Source organism: Tripterygium wilfordii, chromosome 12, assembly GCF_013401445.1.
Source record: "Tripterygium wilfordii isolate XIE 37 chromosome 12, ASM1340144v1, whole genome shotgun sequence".
In the NCBI taxonomy this organism is placed as follows: domain Eukaryota; kingdom Viridiplantae; phylum Streptophyta; class Magnoliopsida; order Celastrales; family Celastraceae; genus Tripterygium; species Tripterygium wilfordii.
This window is the reverse complement of record NC_052243.1, coordinates 373,531-390,725: the sequence shown is the minus strand read 5'-3', so window position 1 is coordinate 390,725 and position 17,195 is coordinate 373,531. Positions and strand designations below refer to the sequence as shown.

At 38.2% G+C, this 17,195-nt stretch overlaps 3 protein-coding genes across 4 annotated transcripts; 2 read left to right on the top strand and 1 right to left on the bottom strand.

The window, feature by feature from the left end:
• The first annotated feature begins 273 nt into the window (after positions 1-273).
• LOC120010369 (sulfate transporter 3.1-like) lies at positions 274-4,603 on the top strand. Its single transcript, XM_038861144.1, has 12 exons — positions 274-619; positions 726-933; positions 1,222-1,393; positions 1,508-1,573; positions 1,734-1,847; positions 2,646-2,762; positions 3,040-3,166; positions 3,289-3,575; positions 3,665-3,855; positions 3,958-4,043; positions 4,144-4,220; positions 4,330-4,603. The coding sequence occupies exons 1-12, from the start codon at positions 274-276 to the stop codon at positions 4,516-4,518; spliced, it is 1,980 nt and encodes a 659-aa protein (XP_038717072.1). The 3' UTR covers positions 4,519-4,603.
• Positions 4,604-5,559: 956 nt separating this feature from the next.
• LOC120011123 (protein ANTAGONIST OF LIKE HETEROCHROMATIN PROTEIN 1) lies at positions 5,560-7,827 on the top strand. The gene is made up of 2 exons (XM_038862180.1): positions 5,560-5,780; positions 6,377-7,827. The coding sequence occupies exons 1-2, from the start codon at positions 5,630-5,632 to the stop codon at positions 7,429-7,431; spliced, it is 1,206 nt and encodes a 401-aa protein (XP_038718108.1). The 5' UTR covers positions 5,560-5,629; the 3' UTR covers positions 7,432-7,827.
• Positions 7,828-8,024: 197 nt separating this feature from the next.
• Positions 8,025-16,797, bottom strand: LOC120011121 (protein NETWORKED 1D-like). 2 transcript variants are annotated; one of them, XM_038862178.1, is made up of 6 exons: positions 16,574-16,797; positions 16,099-16,160; positions 15,856-15,963; positions 15,487-15,752; positions 10,220-14,448; positions 8,025-9,459 (listed from the first exon to the last, which is right to left on the bottom strand). In XM_038862178.1, the coding sequence occupies exons 4-6, from the start codon at positions 15,587-15,589 to the stop codon at positions 8,260-8,262; spliced, it is 5,532 nt and encodes a 1,843-aa protein (XP_038718106.1). In that variant the 5' UTR covers positions 15,590-15,752; positions 15,856-15,963; positions 16,099-16,160; positions 16,574-16,797; the 3' UTR covers positions 8,025-8,259. The 2 variants fall into 2 exon arrangements, with proteins under 2 accessions (XP_038718106.1, XP_038718107.1); XM_038862179.1 differs by having other exon boundaries at positions 15,888-15,963.
• Positions 16,798-17,195: the final 398 nt, after the last annotated feature.

Here is a 17,195-nt window from a genome sequence, read left to right as displayed (position 1 = left end):
AAAGCACGGGGCGGGTAATAAAGATACCAGATTTTAAAAATAATAAAGACGTGTCAGCACCATATTCAATCAAGAAAAATAGTGGGTCCTCCAACGCACTTAACCTGAAAAGGTGGTCCGCACTATATACTCATCTTCCTATATAAACAACACCAACCGTTCTGTCCCGCCGCAGCAATTCTAGTATCTCCTCCTATCCTCCATCGCTGACCGCCACCACCGTCAAAATAACCAAAATCCCAGTTTTAAGCTGTGTGAAAAATAAACTCCAAAATGGGCAACGCAGACTATGACTACGGGAGTGTCGACGAGGTCCACGGCCACCACCACCACCAAGTTGCTGTTCCGCCACCACAGCCTTTCTTCAAGTCACTAAAGTACTCTCTTAAGGAGACATTCTTCCCTGACGACCCTCTAAGGCAATTCAAGAACCAACCTCCTTTAAAAAGATTCACATTGGGAGTTCAGTACTTCTTGCCCATCTTTGACTGGGGTCCACGTTACACTTTTCAGTTCTTCAAAGCCGACCTGATCGCCGGCATCACCATTGCTAGCCTGGCCATTCCTCAGGGCATCAGCTACGCCAAACTTGCTAACTTGCCTCCAATTCTCGGCCTCTGTAAGTAACTCAACATAAATATATTTATTTATTTATTTTTAGTGCACTGGATAAAAGAATGGTCCGGTCATAATAACATATATATGTTATGTATTGGGAAATGCAGATTCGAGCTTTGTTCCTCCACTGATTTATGCAATGATGGGGAGTTCGAGGGACTTGGCAGTTGGTACGGTGGCCGTGGCGTCGCTGCTTACTGCTTCTATGCTGGGAAATGAAGTTAGTGCTAAGGACAACCCTACGCTCTATCTTCATTTGGCTTTTACGGCGACGTTTTTTGCCGGAGTTTTTCAAGCTTCCTTAGGATTGTTAAGGTTGGTGTTCGATCGGTACATCAACCACGTCAATTTTTTTGGTTAAAAGTAGTAAATTAACAAATTGATGCTGTTTTGCTTAGAGGATTAATTATATTAATTAATGAGTTTTTGTTTTTGATTCTTTAATTAGTAACAAAACACGATCCGTGAAATATGATTGATATTTTGTTGTCATCGACCAAACTTGTCTGACGCAAGATAATATAAAAGACCAATATATTTATGAGAATTTTATTTTATTTTTAGATTATGATAAATAATTAGTGGTTGTTGAATGAATTGCAGGCTAGGGTTCATCGTGGACTTTCTATCACATGCAACGATAGTAGGGTTCATGGCAGGAGCAGCAACAGTAGTATGTCTGCAACAGCTAAAAGGGATTCTTGGACTTGATCACTTCACTCATGCCACAGATGTTATCTCAGTCATGCGCTCCGTCTTTAGCCAAACTCATGAGGTTTCTTTATATATATATACATATGTTAAATATTCATTAGGGTTTTGTTTTTTTATTGTCATATATGGTTGCTATAACGTCTTGTCTGAAAATATCAATTCATGATTCTTGCAGTGGAGATGGGAAAGTGGCGTCTTGGGTTGCTGCTTCCTTTTCTTCCTTATCGTCACTAGATACTTTGTAAGTACAATTATTCTGCTTACATATATATATATATATATATATATATAACTTATTCAATCATGTTCATTATAATAATTAGAAAAAAATAAGGAGTATGCATATATGATTATTTTAATGAGGTGATATGTCTGTTGTGTTGACGACATGATGTGTACAGAGCAAGAAACGACCAAAGTTCTTCTGGATATCAGCAATGGCACCATTGACGTCTGTTATCCTTGGCAGCCTCCTCGTATATCTCACCCACGCTGAAAGACATGGCGTTCAAGTGGTGAGTCACCACTCACCACACACATTTCTGATTTCTCCCTCTCTCTCTTTATTTCGCATTTCTTAGAATACTTCGTAAATTAATTAGACACAAGAGTATTAATTAATTTTTGTGATTTTGGAATCATAAATTAAATGGACTCGTGACCTGGTACAAAAAAGGCAGTCCAACAATAAGGGGTGGCTGGGACCTGCTTAAAACTACAGGAGGCTCCGCTATAAGAGCCTTTTGGGCATATTTTTTAGAAAATTATAAATGTATAGTATTCATATTAACTAATTATTTTTCATACGAGATAAAAAATTAAATTCAACATTAAAGAATCATGACAATTATAGATCGTTGGAGATAAACCAAAATCTTACATATATTTTTTTATATTGAATTTGATTTTTTTTTCATATAAAAAAATATGGTTTGATTCGTAAATATATATATATATATATATATATATATATATATATATATATATATATATATATATATATGCAACCTATTAAAAGCTAGCTGTACTGCTGTAGCTCTATTGTAGTGGGACCCCAATAATAAGCAACATATCTGAGGACCACCACTTGGAATTCTATTGATGAGGCCAAGATCCATCTGACATGTGGTCTAGGCCATTGCTGGCTTACATATCTTGGGCCAATCCAAATAATTATTTCTCGAACTGTGTGTAGTGGGCCCATATTAATAATTCACCTTTCTATATAATAGGGTGGGCCAATTCTGATTGGGCCTCTCTAGGTCTTTCCCTGATAACTTCGGATATCATGCATGTTTATGTATTTTATGCAGATAGGAGACTTAAAAAAGGGGCTAAATCCACCGTCCATCACTGATCTTGTCTTCACGCCGCCCTATATGTCAACGGCTCTTAAAACGGGAATCGTCACTGGCGTCATTGCTCTCGCTGTGGGTAACCATTCTCTACAAATCCCCCACAATTTTGACTTAACATTAATCAATAACCGATATAATTTTTAAGTGTGAGTCTAACCTTAAACAATTGAACTACCTTTTAAAAGATAAAGTCGTGCGGGCCTTAATCTCATAACAGATAATAACTCAAATGGATTAGCCGAACTTCTATTTTATCTCTTCTCTCTCTACTTTATTATAACAAGTCTCTCAATTAGATTATAAAATTTATATGCTAATAATTAGTTGGTAAATTAAATTATTGAAACAGGAAGGAATAGCAGTTGGAAGAAGCTTTGCAATGTTCAAGAATTACCACATAGATGGGAACAAAGAAATGATTGCTATTGGGATGATGAACATTGTTGGCTCTTGTACTTCTTGTTACCTCACTACAGGTACTATAAATTGTGTTTAAATCTATACTTAATTAGTACATATTTCATATATACACTAGATTGTTAATATAAATTGACATGGAATATAATATAATTGAGAATATATACTGTATATGTTGCAGGGCCATTCTCAAGATCAGCAGTGAACTACAATTCAGGATGCAAGACAGCAGTGTCAAACATTGTGATGGCAATGGCTGTGATGATTACATTGTTGTTCTTGACTCCATTGTTTCACTACACACCCCTAGTGGTCCTCTCCTCAATCATAATCTCTGCCATGCTTGGCATCATAGACTATCAAGCAGCAATACATCTTTGGAAAGTTGACAAATTTGATTTCTTAGTCTGCATCAGCGCTTTCGCTGGCGTTGTTTTTGGGAGCGTTGAGATCGGCTTAGTCATAGCGGTAAATATCTATATATGCACATTTTATACTAGCTTAACTTCAGAATTTAGGATTCGGGATTTAATTAAGATCGTGAGCCATTAATGTAGGTCGCAATTTCGGTGCTGAGGGTGCTACTGTTTGTGGCTAGACCGAGAACTACTGTTCTTGGTAATATTCCCAATTCAATGATCTTTAGAAATGTTGAGCAATACCCAAATGCAAACAGTGTTCCTGGAATTCTCATACTTGAAATTGATGCTCCTATTTACTTTGCCAACTCTAGCTACTTAAGAGAAAGGTATTGTATTAACACACAGCTTTTCACTGATTCAACTGATATATATCTATATGTGTGTGTGTACTAATCACTAGAAGTACGTACTACTTCTATTTTATTTAGAATCATGAGATGGATTGATGAGGAGGAAGACAAACTCAAATCTTCTGGGGAAACCGGCTTACAGTATGTTGTATTGGATATGGGAGGTGAGTCGTCATTTACATTAATTCTGCTAGCACCTCTTTTTTTTTCCAGCTTGAAGTTAACTCACGGTAATCTATTTGCAATTTAAACTCTGATTGTTAGCTGTTGGAAACATTGATACAAGCGGAATCAGCATGCTTGAAGAAACCAAGAAAATTCTTGACAGAAGAGACCTCAAGGTACTAAAATGAAAACCTTTACATTGCCTTCCAATGAGTGTTTGGTTTCCAAGAAAATTAAAATATTGATTATGAAACCCTTTTGTTTTTTTTTTCTTTCTATTTTCAGCTTGTATTGGCAAACCCTGGAGCTGAATTGATGAAGAAGTTCAACAAGTCAAGCTTGATAGAGAGTTTGGGGAAGGAGTGGATATATCTAACAGTAGGGGAAGCTGTTGCAGCATGCAACTTTATGCTTCACACTTGCAAATCAAAACCAGTCAAAGATGATTCAATAGAGCCATTGAACAATGTCTAATTACCCAATAAGTATATATACATATATAGAATATGTATGAAACCCATTTGACTAGGCTTGGATATGTTATGGTTCACAGGTGTAGTTTTTCCCCCCCTTCAAAAATCAATATGTAAGTTTTGCAATTAGTGTATTTAATAAAATGAAAATTTTAAGAGCAAACCATGACTACAATATTGCTGACACTTATTCTGATAAAAGAAATGCATACGATGATTATGACAAAATTAACCACTTGACGATAACCTAATTGATTATTTCTCTGGATTTAGGGTGTAAAGAATTTCATCCTAGGTCGAGAGTTCGATTATAAACTGGCACCATTCTTTTCAAGTTGTTTGCTTTAACTAGCATGTCAGACGAATTTGCACTTACCTAACCCGGCTTGGTTAAAAAAAATTGGGAAAAATACCTTTCAATAGGAATCCATGCTACAATCACAGTGATGTCGTTTGCAGTAGTAGCAAGTCGTCGTTTTGACGTTTCAATTTCACATGGTGTCGTTTGTAGCACTAGGAGCCTGCCGTTTTGGGTTGTAAACTTCAAGGTGGTACGGGACCCACAAAATGAACAAGAAAGTAGCGTTTAGCAGGCCAGTTAAGTAGGGGTGGCAGGGGTCTGCTGTAGTAAAAACTACAGCAGATCCCGCTGTAGGTAATTTGGGTCCCAAAAAATTTTTATTTTATTTTGAAAAAATTATAAATGTGTAGTTTATGATCTAACGAATCCAACGATATATTTTTTGTTCGAAACAAAAATCAAATTCATCTTGATTCAGACACCGAATGTTTTGAGTTTATATCCGACGGTATAAAATTGTTAAGCATTTTTCATATAGCATATGATTTTTGTTTTGAATAAAAAATATATCGTTGGATTTATTAGATCATAAACTACACATCTATAATTTTTTCAAAATAAAATAAAAAAAATTTTCACCTCAAATTGTCATTACAGCGGGGCCTGCAATAATTTTTTTACAGCAGAGCCCCGGCACCCAGTTAAGTAGTGAGGAGCTATTCTTTTCCGTCATATTTTCTCTGTGCGCACAACACAGGTGAGTTTCCTGGTACGGCAAACAGCGAAAAAGATCGTTCTTTGACGAATAGAAATGGCTCCTCATAAGAAATCGAAGAGAAAACCCAAGAAGGACAAGAAATTGAAGAAGCACAAAAGCAGAAGCTTGGTAGTTCCCGTAGAATCCAAAGGCATCGAGTCCGATTGGTGGCATAGTTTCTGGCATAAAAACTCTTCAACCCCAGGTTTCTCTCTCTCTCTCTCTCTCTCTCTCTCTATATATATATATATATACACTTCAATTCTTGGTTTTTACCGCTTATAATTCTTTCGTTCTGTTGGTCTTCGAGGGAAATTGGGTTCACAGAATGCAATCGACACATAAATGGAATTCAAATTCGGCTGAAGATCATTGTTAATGTGGTCCCAATAGTAATTGATCGATGTTCGGTATAACCAAGATATGAATATTATCCAGCTTAACTGAAGAAAACCCTAGGGACTCTGAACATTTGTTTGTTGTTTGTGTGTTTATCGCCATATTGAAATCCCAAATTGAGAAAAAAAGATGTAAGTTTGCGAATTTCCTTTCGTTGGCGAATGATGATGAATTGGGGATTTTTGGATGTGCAGTAGTTAATGTATAACTTAGACAAGTAACTAATTAAGGTCTCCCTGTATTTTTATCACAGTGTTTGAGATAAAGAGGTCATTACTGGCCCTGACTTGCTTCAACTCAGAGTAATTTTGAACAGTAAATGTAAATTAAGGATTGAGAATTACAAAATGCACTTGCTTTGGAATCTGAAAATCAATATTTTCCTGTTGATGCACGTTGCAGGTGCATCAGTACCGGTGGATGAGGAAGAAGGATTCAAGTACTTCTTTCGGGTTTCAAAGAAGACCTTTGAGTACATTTGTTCCCTTGTGAGAGAAGATCTCATTTCGAGGCCTCCTTCGGGGCTTATCAATATCGAGGGAAGGCTTTTGAGTGTTGAGAAACAAGTTGCAATTGCCATAAGGAGGTTGGCATCTGGGGAGTCCCAAGTATCTGTTGGGGCTTCCTTTGGAGTTGGACAGTCGACAGTGTCTCAAGTTACTTGGAGATTTATTGAAGCTTTGGAAGAACGAGCCAAGCACCATGTCAAGTGGCCTGATGCAGGTAAAATGGATGAAATCAAATCCAAGTTTGAAGCAGTTTTTGGGTTGCCCAATTGCTGTGGAGCTATTGATGCAACGCACATCATCATGACCCTTCCGGCTGTTCAAACCTCTGATGATTGGTGTGACCAGGAGAATAATTACAGCATGTTCTTGCAAGGAGTTGTTGATCATGAAATGCGATTTCTTGATATTGTGACTGGTTGGCCTGGGGCTATGACGGTTTCAAGACTGCTGAAGTGTTCTGGACTTTACAGACTTTGTGAGGCCGATGAGCGTCTAAATGGGAGCACAAGAAATGTATCAGAAGGAATTGATGTTAGAGAGTATATAGTTGGTGGGGTTGGTTATCCTCTTCTTCCATGGCTCATTACTCCTTATGAAAGTGACGGCCTTTCTGCTTCATTGTCTGCATTTAACACTGTGCACGAAGCTGCAAGCTCGCTTTCAGTTAAAGCATTCATGCACTTAAAGGGTAGCTGGAGAATTCTTAACAAGGTCATGTGGAGACCTGATAAGCGGAAACTGCCAAGTATCATCTTGGTATGTTGTTTACTCCACAATATTATCATTGACAATGGAGATCTGTTCCATCCCGATGTTGCTTTGTCCGGCCACCACGACTCTGGTTACGGAGAACAAAACTGTAAACAAGTTGATCCGCTGGGAAGAGCCATGAGGGAAAACATAGTAAAGCACTTGCAGCATGGGAAAGATAAATCTCCATTGGAGTAACTACTCTCACATTTCAGTTATCAGCTTATGCCAGACAGCAGATGCTTTGCTAGATGGGTCTAGTTTTGGTAATTTGATTCATGTAAGGTTATGATGTATTGTTGATTTTTTTTTCGATAACAATGTTAGAAGTAGAGAAACTAAACGGAAATGGCCATGGAACCTGGAAGGGACGAGGATAGTGTGTTAAGGCATGCAAACCACAATAACCACATGGCGATAGAATCTCGTCCAAACCACTATTTACAAGCGGTTTGCGTTGGGTCTTGATTCAATTAATCTATCGTATGGGTTTACACGTGCCTGGCGCAGTTCACTTTTGGGCTTGACGGGCTGTCCGAAGGACACAACTGTTAAATTGTTATCGGTTATAAAAAAAGTGTCAAGGTACTCATATTTAACAAGAGTGGCAAACGCGATATAAAAAATTATGTGATCTGTTCTTGGAAAAATGCCAGTTCCACTCACTGATAATTTGCCATGCAAAACACAAAATTGGGTCTACAAAGAAGACGTTTAGCCCGCCCTACATACGAAATATTCCCCATCGTATTATGAAGCTATTCTGTAAAGATAGAAGAAAAGAGAGAAAATACATAGATGAAGCTTCAATATGCTCCAAGACAGCAGCTCCTTTTTGATTACATGAAGCCTAGCATACAACGGTATCTCTCATATGCGAAAAACGATATCCTTTATCATGTTGACGAGATAAAACATACATGTCTATTTCGATGCTACGGAATAAAAATATATGGATAAAGCCAGCTAATGTGTTTTAGGAATTTAACCTATACTCTGGACTGATCATGAGAAAAAGTAACTGCTTCAATCTCCCTTAGTTGTTGGTTGCACACATGAACAAAAGGGTGCTTTCTTTTTTCTGGGGCTAGATCTGCCACCGGCATAGAGATAGTCCTGCAAGCGAACTCTTGTTCTTCGGTCAGTAATTTTGGTTTTCCTTCTGTTATCATTTTGATCATCAAGTTTCAGCAGTAGAAACTGCAACTTCTGCACCTCCAATTGCAACCGCCCAATTTTCTCCGACACCCTTTTAGCTTGCTCTGCAACACCCCTCCTCCGGAAACTTCCACTATGATCTGGTTCTAATGCAGATTTTTCATCAAAAGACAAGGAAGAACCTTCAATGTTCTTCAATAATTTGCGGTTGATGTCATACAATTTCACAACGGCCACATCCGCTTCTTCAAGCTGCTTTTTCACACTATCAAATTCAATACCCTTACCCTTTTTGCTCTTCTCAGTTATCTCCACCTTTTTCTTCAAATCTTGCACAGTTATTTGAAGGTTTGTCAACTTCTGTGAATCAGAATCAAGTCTTTCAAGAATCCTTATCTTGATTCCTCCTTGAACATGCTCAGTTAATCTCTTGGAGATCTCTCTATCCACACCCAACTCCTTTTCAACCAATGAATCTGTAGCCGCATGTTTACTACTGTGTTTCTTCATTGTTTCAGTCCTTCGGTAATCAGCAGGAGTGTTCACCTTCCTGGCCTTTCCAACTTTCACGTCAATGTTGCCCTTCTGATCAGTGGTTTCCCATACTTCAAGCATCTGATCATCGGCCTCAACAGCTGCTCTTTTGCTAAATCCATAGGATGAACCATCAGATATCTGATCAAGCATTATGTCTCTAGTCATCATAGCATCCCCCTCTTCAGAGATTTCGTTGGTTGGTTTTCTTAGTCTGAGATCTTTACCGATCCCCTCCCTGAGCTCCTCTCCAGGCTTTGGATTAACAGACTCAATTGCTTGAACAGCTTCTTGAAGCGAGCTGCTACCTGATTTTAACTCTGCTATCTCCTTGATTGCAGCCTCAAGCTTGGAATTGACAGTTGAGTGCTCCAGCAATGTCAGCCTCTCCTTTTCTGCCACTGCTTTTTCTACAGCTTTAAGCTTCACTTGCAGTTTCTGCAACTCATAAAATCCATCCAGAACTATGGCAACTTGATCTTCATCGACTTGCTGGCCGCTTTCAGCTTGTATGTGACTCACTCGTTCAGTATCCTGGAAAAGAGTGGAATATAAACACACATGTTAGGTGACATAAGCTAATTTCACAACAATCCAGAGGAAATTTTGGAACTGGAAACCCAGATACTTCGTCAGAAGGTGATATGGACACTAGCTGAAACAAAACCCGATCAGCTCACACTTTGGAAAAGGAGAAATGACATCACGGTTTTCATGGTCAAGATTCAAGAAGCTAAGAAGTATAGTACCAGGTATTGGTTGTAGAGAGCCTCCGAGTTTTGTTGAATGCAATAACCCACACAAATCTTTGATCTTTGAAATTAATTAAAACTAAAAAATCTAGTGTGTTGAAAACATTATGGCAAATAATATATTGCGTTCAAATTGATGAAGAAAAAAAAAGTGTAAAGCAATGGTTCTTTAATAATGTTATTGTAGATATCAAACACGGGTATGAACCAAGTTGTGAGAACTGATACAGTTTATAACAGACAAGATCTATGTTCGGCCATTCTTCCAACTCATTATGCATGGATAAGGCTATAACCAAATTATTCTTGACTAACTGTTAGAAAAACTACTCACTACCAAAATGAAAGACGGTCTATTATCTACCTAAGAAGATGGAGAGTCCCAAATATGAGGAAAAGTCACAAATGGAGTTGAACCAGGTAACATTGCAAAGGCATAATGTTAGTAAGGTCGGCTGAAGCAACCAGAGTTCATGTGCACTAGTCTTCAGAATGCTACATTCCAATAAGAGAATGAACTATTAAGAGATGAAAGACATTACCTTTGCTTTTTCATTGCCAACTTCATGAAGTTTGGTATGGGACAGAGTGTGATTCTCCAATGAAGTGACATTGTCCCTCAGGGAAATAACCACCGGATAATATGAAGCCAACTGAGCTTTTAGTCCCTCATTTTCTGATTCCAAGGTGCTAACTGTTCCTTTCAACTGGTCAATCTCCATATGTCTGGAATCATATAGATCCTCAAGGCTCTGAATTGCTTTGATCAACTCGATAATCTTTCCTTCAAACAAAACTTCACGAACAGCAGAGATCTGCAGTTCACCAAAATATACAGCAGCCCGAGACTCCCACAGTTCAACCTCATTTTGCCGCATTTCCTCCCTACATTTGTTGTCTTCAATTTTTTTATGCAAATTCCAAAGCTCAGCATCCAGTTGCTGATTTTCTTGATGAAGGTAATCAATTTCTTTACTATGAGTGTCTCGTTCTCCAGATAGTTCAATGATCTGCTTCTCTTGATCTTCTCGTAACACCTCAACCTCATCATACATACACTTCAGATCCTTCAAAGTTTTATGCAACTCTGTTTTCTCGTTTCGGAGTGATGTTAGCATATGTTCTGCTTCCAAAATCTCAGTTTCCTTCAGGCACAACAGATCTTTTCCACATGCAATCCCATGATTTAACTGCTCATTAACAGATCTAAATGAAAACAGCTCATTTGCTGATTTTTTCAATGATTCATTAAAATGCAGTTTTTCCAGTTTTATATCCTCCAACTTCCCAGCCATCATGTTGATTTTCTCCTCCTGGACATTATTGACAACATGAAGTTCATCCAGATTGTCAATGAGCTCTGTAATTCGCTCAGATTTTTCAGAAACGATATCTGTCAAAATGAGAGAAAACAGGCTTTGAGATACTGTTTCAGCATAGATGTCACAATTTTCCTGTTCTAGAATATGTTTTTCTTCTCCCAGGTTTAAGACTTCCTTCATCAAAAACCTTTTATCATCAAGCATCTTCTGATTCTCTTCCCACGAAATTAGGTGAGCGCCTTGCAACTCTAACAACTGAGCATGTCGATCCTGTAGTTGAAGCTTCAAAGCTTCCTCTCTCTGGTTTCCCTCCAGTGTCTCCAATCTCAATTGTTCATTCATCTCTTTAAGTTTCTGTGTCTCATTACGCAATATTGATAACTTCTCGGAACAGATTCTGAAGTCCTGGTCAAGCGTGTTCTTTTCTGTGCCAAGAATTGCCGCCTCTAGTTGCACTTGACCCAACAATGTCACAAGAACACCATTCTGAATAACCAATTTCTGATTCTCATCCTGCATCATATACATACAATTTCGTCTTTCTTGGAGATTGCTAACTATAATGTTATAAAGTGTTTGGTCGAATTCAAGAATATCTTCATACAAATGATCTACGCCAACTTCAGGAGCCCTCAATGCACCATGGAGCCCCCTCCCCAGAATTTCGATTTGATCATTTAAGGACTGCACCTCCAAGTTTTGGCAGACATTTTCATGGTTCAGTACAGAAATCAGTTTCAGCCTAGATGCTTCCAAGAGTTTCTCACACTTCCTTAACAGCAATAGATTTTGTTCTTTCGTATCTTGCAAATATTTCTGCAAGATGAAGATCTCAATCTGAGCATTAATAGCTTTGTCCACTTCCTCTTCGTATTCTTTCTTCAAGCACTGACCTTCCTCTTGCAGTAAACAGATCTGTGATGCCATATCAGCAAGGCAAGATTTACTCACATGGACATCATTAGCATGTTCTTGCCTTTCAACATCTAAGGAAACCTGTAGCTCTTTTAGTCTAAGAAGCGTGCATTCCCTCTCTTTTTCCAGAGCTGAGTATGTCTCCTCCAACTCCATATTCTTTTTCTCCAAGCCTTCCAATCTCCTCCGAGTTTCATCCAATTGTGAACCTATGCTACCCTTCTCTGCAGTTAGCAAGGATTTTTCATCATTAAGCAGCAGACTCGAATTCTCTAAGTTATTGAAATTTATCCTCAACCCTTCAAGTTCAGTGTTAGCATCAAATAGGGAATTCTCCAGAATTTTGTTCTTCTCCAAGAGTTTCTCCAAATTCTCATTTGCACTTTGTAGCTGAGATAACAACATGCCCTTCTCAGAGGTGAGAGTGGATTTCTCTTCCAGGAGAGTTTCACAGGATTCTTCTAATGCCTTCACCTTCTTTCTAACTGCTTCTAGCTCAACATTAAAGTCTGAGAGAGAATTCTCTAGTAGTGCATTTTTCTCAAGAAGTTTTTCCAAGTTTTTTAACTTTTCCAAAAGATCTACTTTTTCACTTCTGTCACTCTCACTGATTTCTTTCAGATGTACATTCTCATCCTGCAACTTCTTCACAGAGGACCCAAACCACTCTGGATTGAAGCCAACTGATTCCACCTGCTCTGTCATAGCCAGGTGTTCCTTGTTAAGGACATTCAGCTCCTCTTTCAGACAGTAAATCTCTTGCTGAAGAGCATTTCTTTGGTCCACACGGAGTTCAACCTCTGCCTCAAGTTTACTTATTGTTTCCCTTAAGCTTGAAATCTCATCTTGCAAATCTCCAATTGATGCAGATGAAGATAAATTGAGTGCATTCAGGCCCTTATTCTCTTCCTTAACCGCTTGGACTTCATCCTGTAAACGCTGATTAAGAGCTTCCATCTCCTTCAAAATTTGAGCCCTACTCTGAAGTTCTCCAGCCACAGATCTCAGTTCTTCTTGAGACTGAGAGTGCAAATGCTGCAGAGTTTGAAATGCTGTTTCAGCCTCCACAAATCGCAAGCGCTCTTCTTGTAGGCAAGACCAAAGTCTCCCCAACTCTTTCTGCTTTTCTGTAAGTTCTTCACTCTGAGATGCTGATTTCTGCTCCATAGACTCCAAATCAGAGTGCATAGTCTGATTTGATCTCTCCAACAGAAGACATCTTTCTTCAGCCCCTTTTAACTTTACAACCCCAATATCTATCTCACTATGAAGCCTCTGTGCCTCTTCTTGGGCACATGCAAGTTCTCGCTCCAGATAAGAAATTCTGTCCAAGCACTGCTGGTACTGAAGAACAGCAGCTTCTTTCTCCTCAGTCAATCTGGAAAGTTCCTGCTTCAAGGTTTCAATTTCATGTTCTGCTTTAGCAGCTCGCTCATTAATTATCTTGGCATCTTCCTCAGCCAGCAGTAATTTGTCCTCCAGATTAGATATCATCTCCAAACATTTGCTGTATTGAACAAGAGCAGACTCTTTTTCAGCTTCTACCTCAAACAATTGTTGTTTTAAGGCTTCAGCTTCCGTCTCAGCTCTACCAGCACGTTCATTAAGCTCTCCAGCATTTCTTCGGGCATCAGAGACATTATGCTCGAGATTTGATATTTTGCTCAAACACTGCTGGTATTGATAAAGGCTAGCTTCCCTTTCAGCCTCTAATTTGGTAAGGACTTCCTTCAAAATTTGAACCTCTGCTTCAGCTTTGCTCACTCGTTCATTGAGTTCTTTGGAATCATCTTTAGCACGAGAAAAATCTATCTCTAAATTAGACACTCTCTCCAAAGTCTGTTGGTACCGGTGTTGGCCAGCTTCCTTCTCAGCTTCTAACTTAATCAGGGCATTCTTTAAGGTTAGAATTTCCATCTCAGCTTTACTAACTCTCTCAGACTCAGATGGGACCCGGGCTCTGAGATCGTGGATCCCATTGTTTTTCACACTTCGTTCTTTCTCCTCAGCATCCTGAAAGTTCAGGCCTTTTCTTGCCCGTCCCTCTGGAAATTTTGCGCGGCTAACTGCTTCTGCAGTGCCGAAAATATCATTGGGATGTTTCAAACCTTTTCTGCCACTTTCAGAATCAGATTCTTCAGTAAAAGCTCCATTCGAACTAAAAGCATGAAACGGAGATGGAGAAAGTCCTAGAGCATCCTTTTGCAACTCACCAAGGTCAAATGATGCACGTAAAGTAGGTGGCATATCAGGTGTACGCGGATCATTCTCATTAGCATAACCAGCAGGGGGTTCATCACCCATTACAAAAGGGACTTGGTTGGGAAATGCTTCTGTCATCGTTCGTTGAGCCTGCTGCAATGCTCCAGTTGCATGATCATATCTTTCGGCCAATGCACGGTATGCTCGATAAAATTCTTCGACTAATTTCATCAGCTCAGGGCGTTTTTTATAATACATCTCTGCCCTCCTAGCGAATGAATCAGCATCTTCTTCTATGAGCTTGATCATTTGTTTGACTTTGGTGTCCATATCTGTTTATCCACAATATTTGTTGTCACTAGTTATGCAGGCAAAAGTCCACGAATTTAAATGCAGCATGAGAATATAGAAATGAAAGTTGCGCAAGATAAGTTTTAAAGATTGTGACCCTTTTTGAACAAAGGAGGATCTATGATTATTCTATTCAATATGCCAGACGCCAAGACAAATTATCAGCTAAGGGAAGGAACAACAAAAAGAGAAGAAAATCAGTATTCCAACTGCTCAGCAGTCAAACTGATGGTCCTCACTCTCGTTCCACAAAAAATAAAGAATCATCAATAAATTTTACCATCACTTCAAACCCATTCCAATGACATATTCATAACTTCAAGATTTTTTTAAGTTCTAACTATACTTTCCAAAACATTTTACTTGTACCATTCATGATTCATCTATCCGATATTTGTTGGATATTGTCCCCACTTTTCATCTCACAATGTTCATTGGATGCCACAAAAGAGGAATTGTGGACTCCACCCCTTCATTGATATCATGGAATACATGCAGGAAAAGAAACAAGAAGAGCGGTCACCTATGAGGACTGCAGGGGATAAATGGTTCTATACTTTCTTCTTTCAGTATATTGGAAAACATGCAAATGGATATACATTAACTGATGCATTTTATTCCTCATCTTACTTTCATCCATGTAAAAGTATAGCTCCCCTTTGGTGCCATTTCCTTCAATTCAACTTTTATGCGTGGAAACAAATTGTGCTAGCTATATGAGATATATATCTCACATTTCAGAAAAAATATCCTGCAGAGAAGTGCCTTACTACACCACAACTCATTTTCTTAACCGTGCCAATAGCATACTAGAAACTATAGAGGCAGCTACACAACACACATGCCTCTTTCACATAAATTGAATTAGAGCAACTGAAACATAACAAAAGGACATGATATTCCCAAAAACCCCCTTTCAAATTCCTGCAAGAGAATTTAGCAGTTACAAGCTGAAAGGTTGTTCTACTGTACTATGCAGAACAATAACCTGCAAGATAATTCTAACAAAAACTCAATACCTGTAAGATTTTCTTGAAGCCATTTTGAATTTTTTGGGCTTATATGGCTGTCCCACCACCAAGAGTACATGCGCTTGGAATTTGCTTTTGACACAGCTGCCATGACTTGAGGAAGAACACACCACAATACCTTCAATAATCAAAAAGAAACTGCGATTCCCAAGTATAAAACCCAGGTAATGGACCCAACCCAAAACCAGATTGAAGGTGGTGAACCAGTAAATTCAATGTTGATGGCCAATATAAAGCTCTATATCTCTCCTTCCCTGCAAGTAATTACCAACATCAATAAAAAAAACATGATGATTCAGTCTCCATTAGAAAAATCAACATAAGCATGCGATATTGCGATCAGATTCACTAGAATACCATTAAGATAAACAAAGCACTTTGCTGGCTACCTGATCAATATAACTATCAAAAATTTCACGCAGCAAAATTATTCAGTCTCCAAACTTCGCATAAATTAGTGATAACCTGATCAAAGGAAAAATATCTTAAAGTAAAATTAGATTATAAAAAGTAATAATTCAGTCTCCATCTGAACTAATAATTAGAGGATATCAGATTCACCAGAATATGATGAGAAGATAAAAGAAGTCTGCAAACTACCTGATCAGTAACAACGGTCCAAATTTTCAAACAAGGAGGACACTCCTGAGTTAGTAGATAACCTGATCAAAGGCACACGAAACCAAACATAGCCCCAAAAGAGTCAGATTAAGAGACAAGCTGACAATCAAATCAAAAGAAAAACCAAGAAGGTTCACATAGTCACAAATTGACACATATCTTGAAGCACAAATGCATGATCACGCTTACAAGCATGGAGAAATCTCCATAACTATTCAAAACTAACTGATAAACAACAAATTCACAGTAAAACCACAGAAGTTACGAGCAGTTTCGAGAAATAAAGTATAAAATTGAAGCAACTAGTAACCGAAACTAAACACAAGAAAAGATCATGAACAAGACTATCAATCCATTAAAAACCACAAATATACAAGTAATTTTTTCTCCGGATTTCCAAGAAAATAAGCATCAAAACAACGGATTTCTAGGGAGATCAAAAGAGCTTGCTCACCAGACTGAATGATCGTCAACGAAGTTTGATTTTCCGGAAAAAGCATTTCTCATTTTTCTTTAGTCGCTCAATTCTCAAGGCTCAACCATGCTTGTCAGATCTCCCTTTCCGAGAGTCTCCCCTTTACTCTCTCTCTATTGATTGTCGCTTTGCTTTTATGCTCTCTCTCACTGTTGCTGGCGAGAGAAGAACTGTCAAAGCTGCAATGCGAGCTTTTGTTTTGGCTTTTTTTTTCCCCTTTTTGCGATATTATAATATATATATATAGGAATTAATATTAAAAGTCAGAAAAAGAAAAAGTAATCCTTGGCGTTGGTGAGGTTTTAAAAGTTTTTCAACTGTTTTTTCTTGGGTCTCTCCTCTATAAATGTCGACAGATTATGCATAATTGTATTTAATATTTTAATTAGACATATAATTAATGACCTTGATTTTTGAGTTGGAAATTGATTGTGTTTCCATATTTGACTACTACATTTTCTCAATGAGGGAAAAAAAAATGTTGTGTGAATTTGATCAATATTTATGAAATATAGCGAGAGCTAGTTACGGTATTTCAACATTGTTCACTAGACTACTAGACTTTAGTGAGGTGTAAGTAACACTTTTTATTTTGGTAACA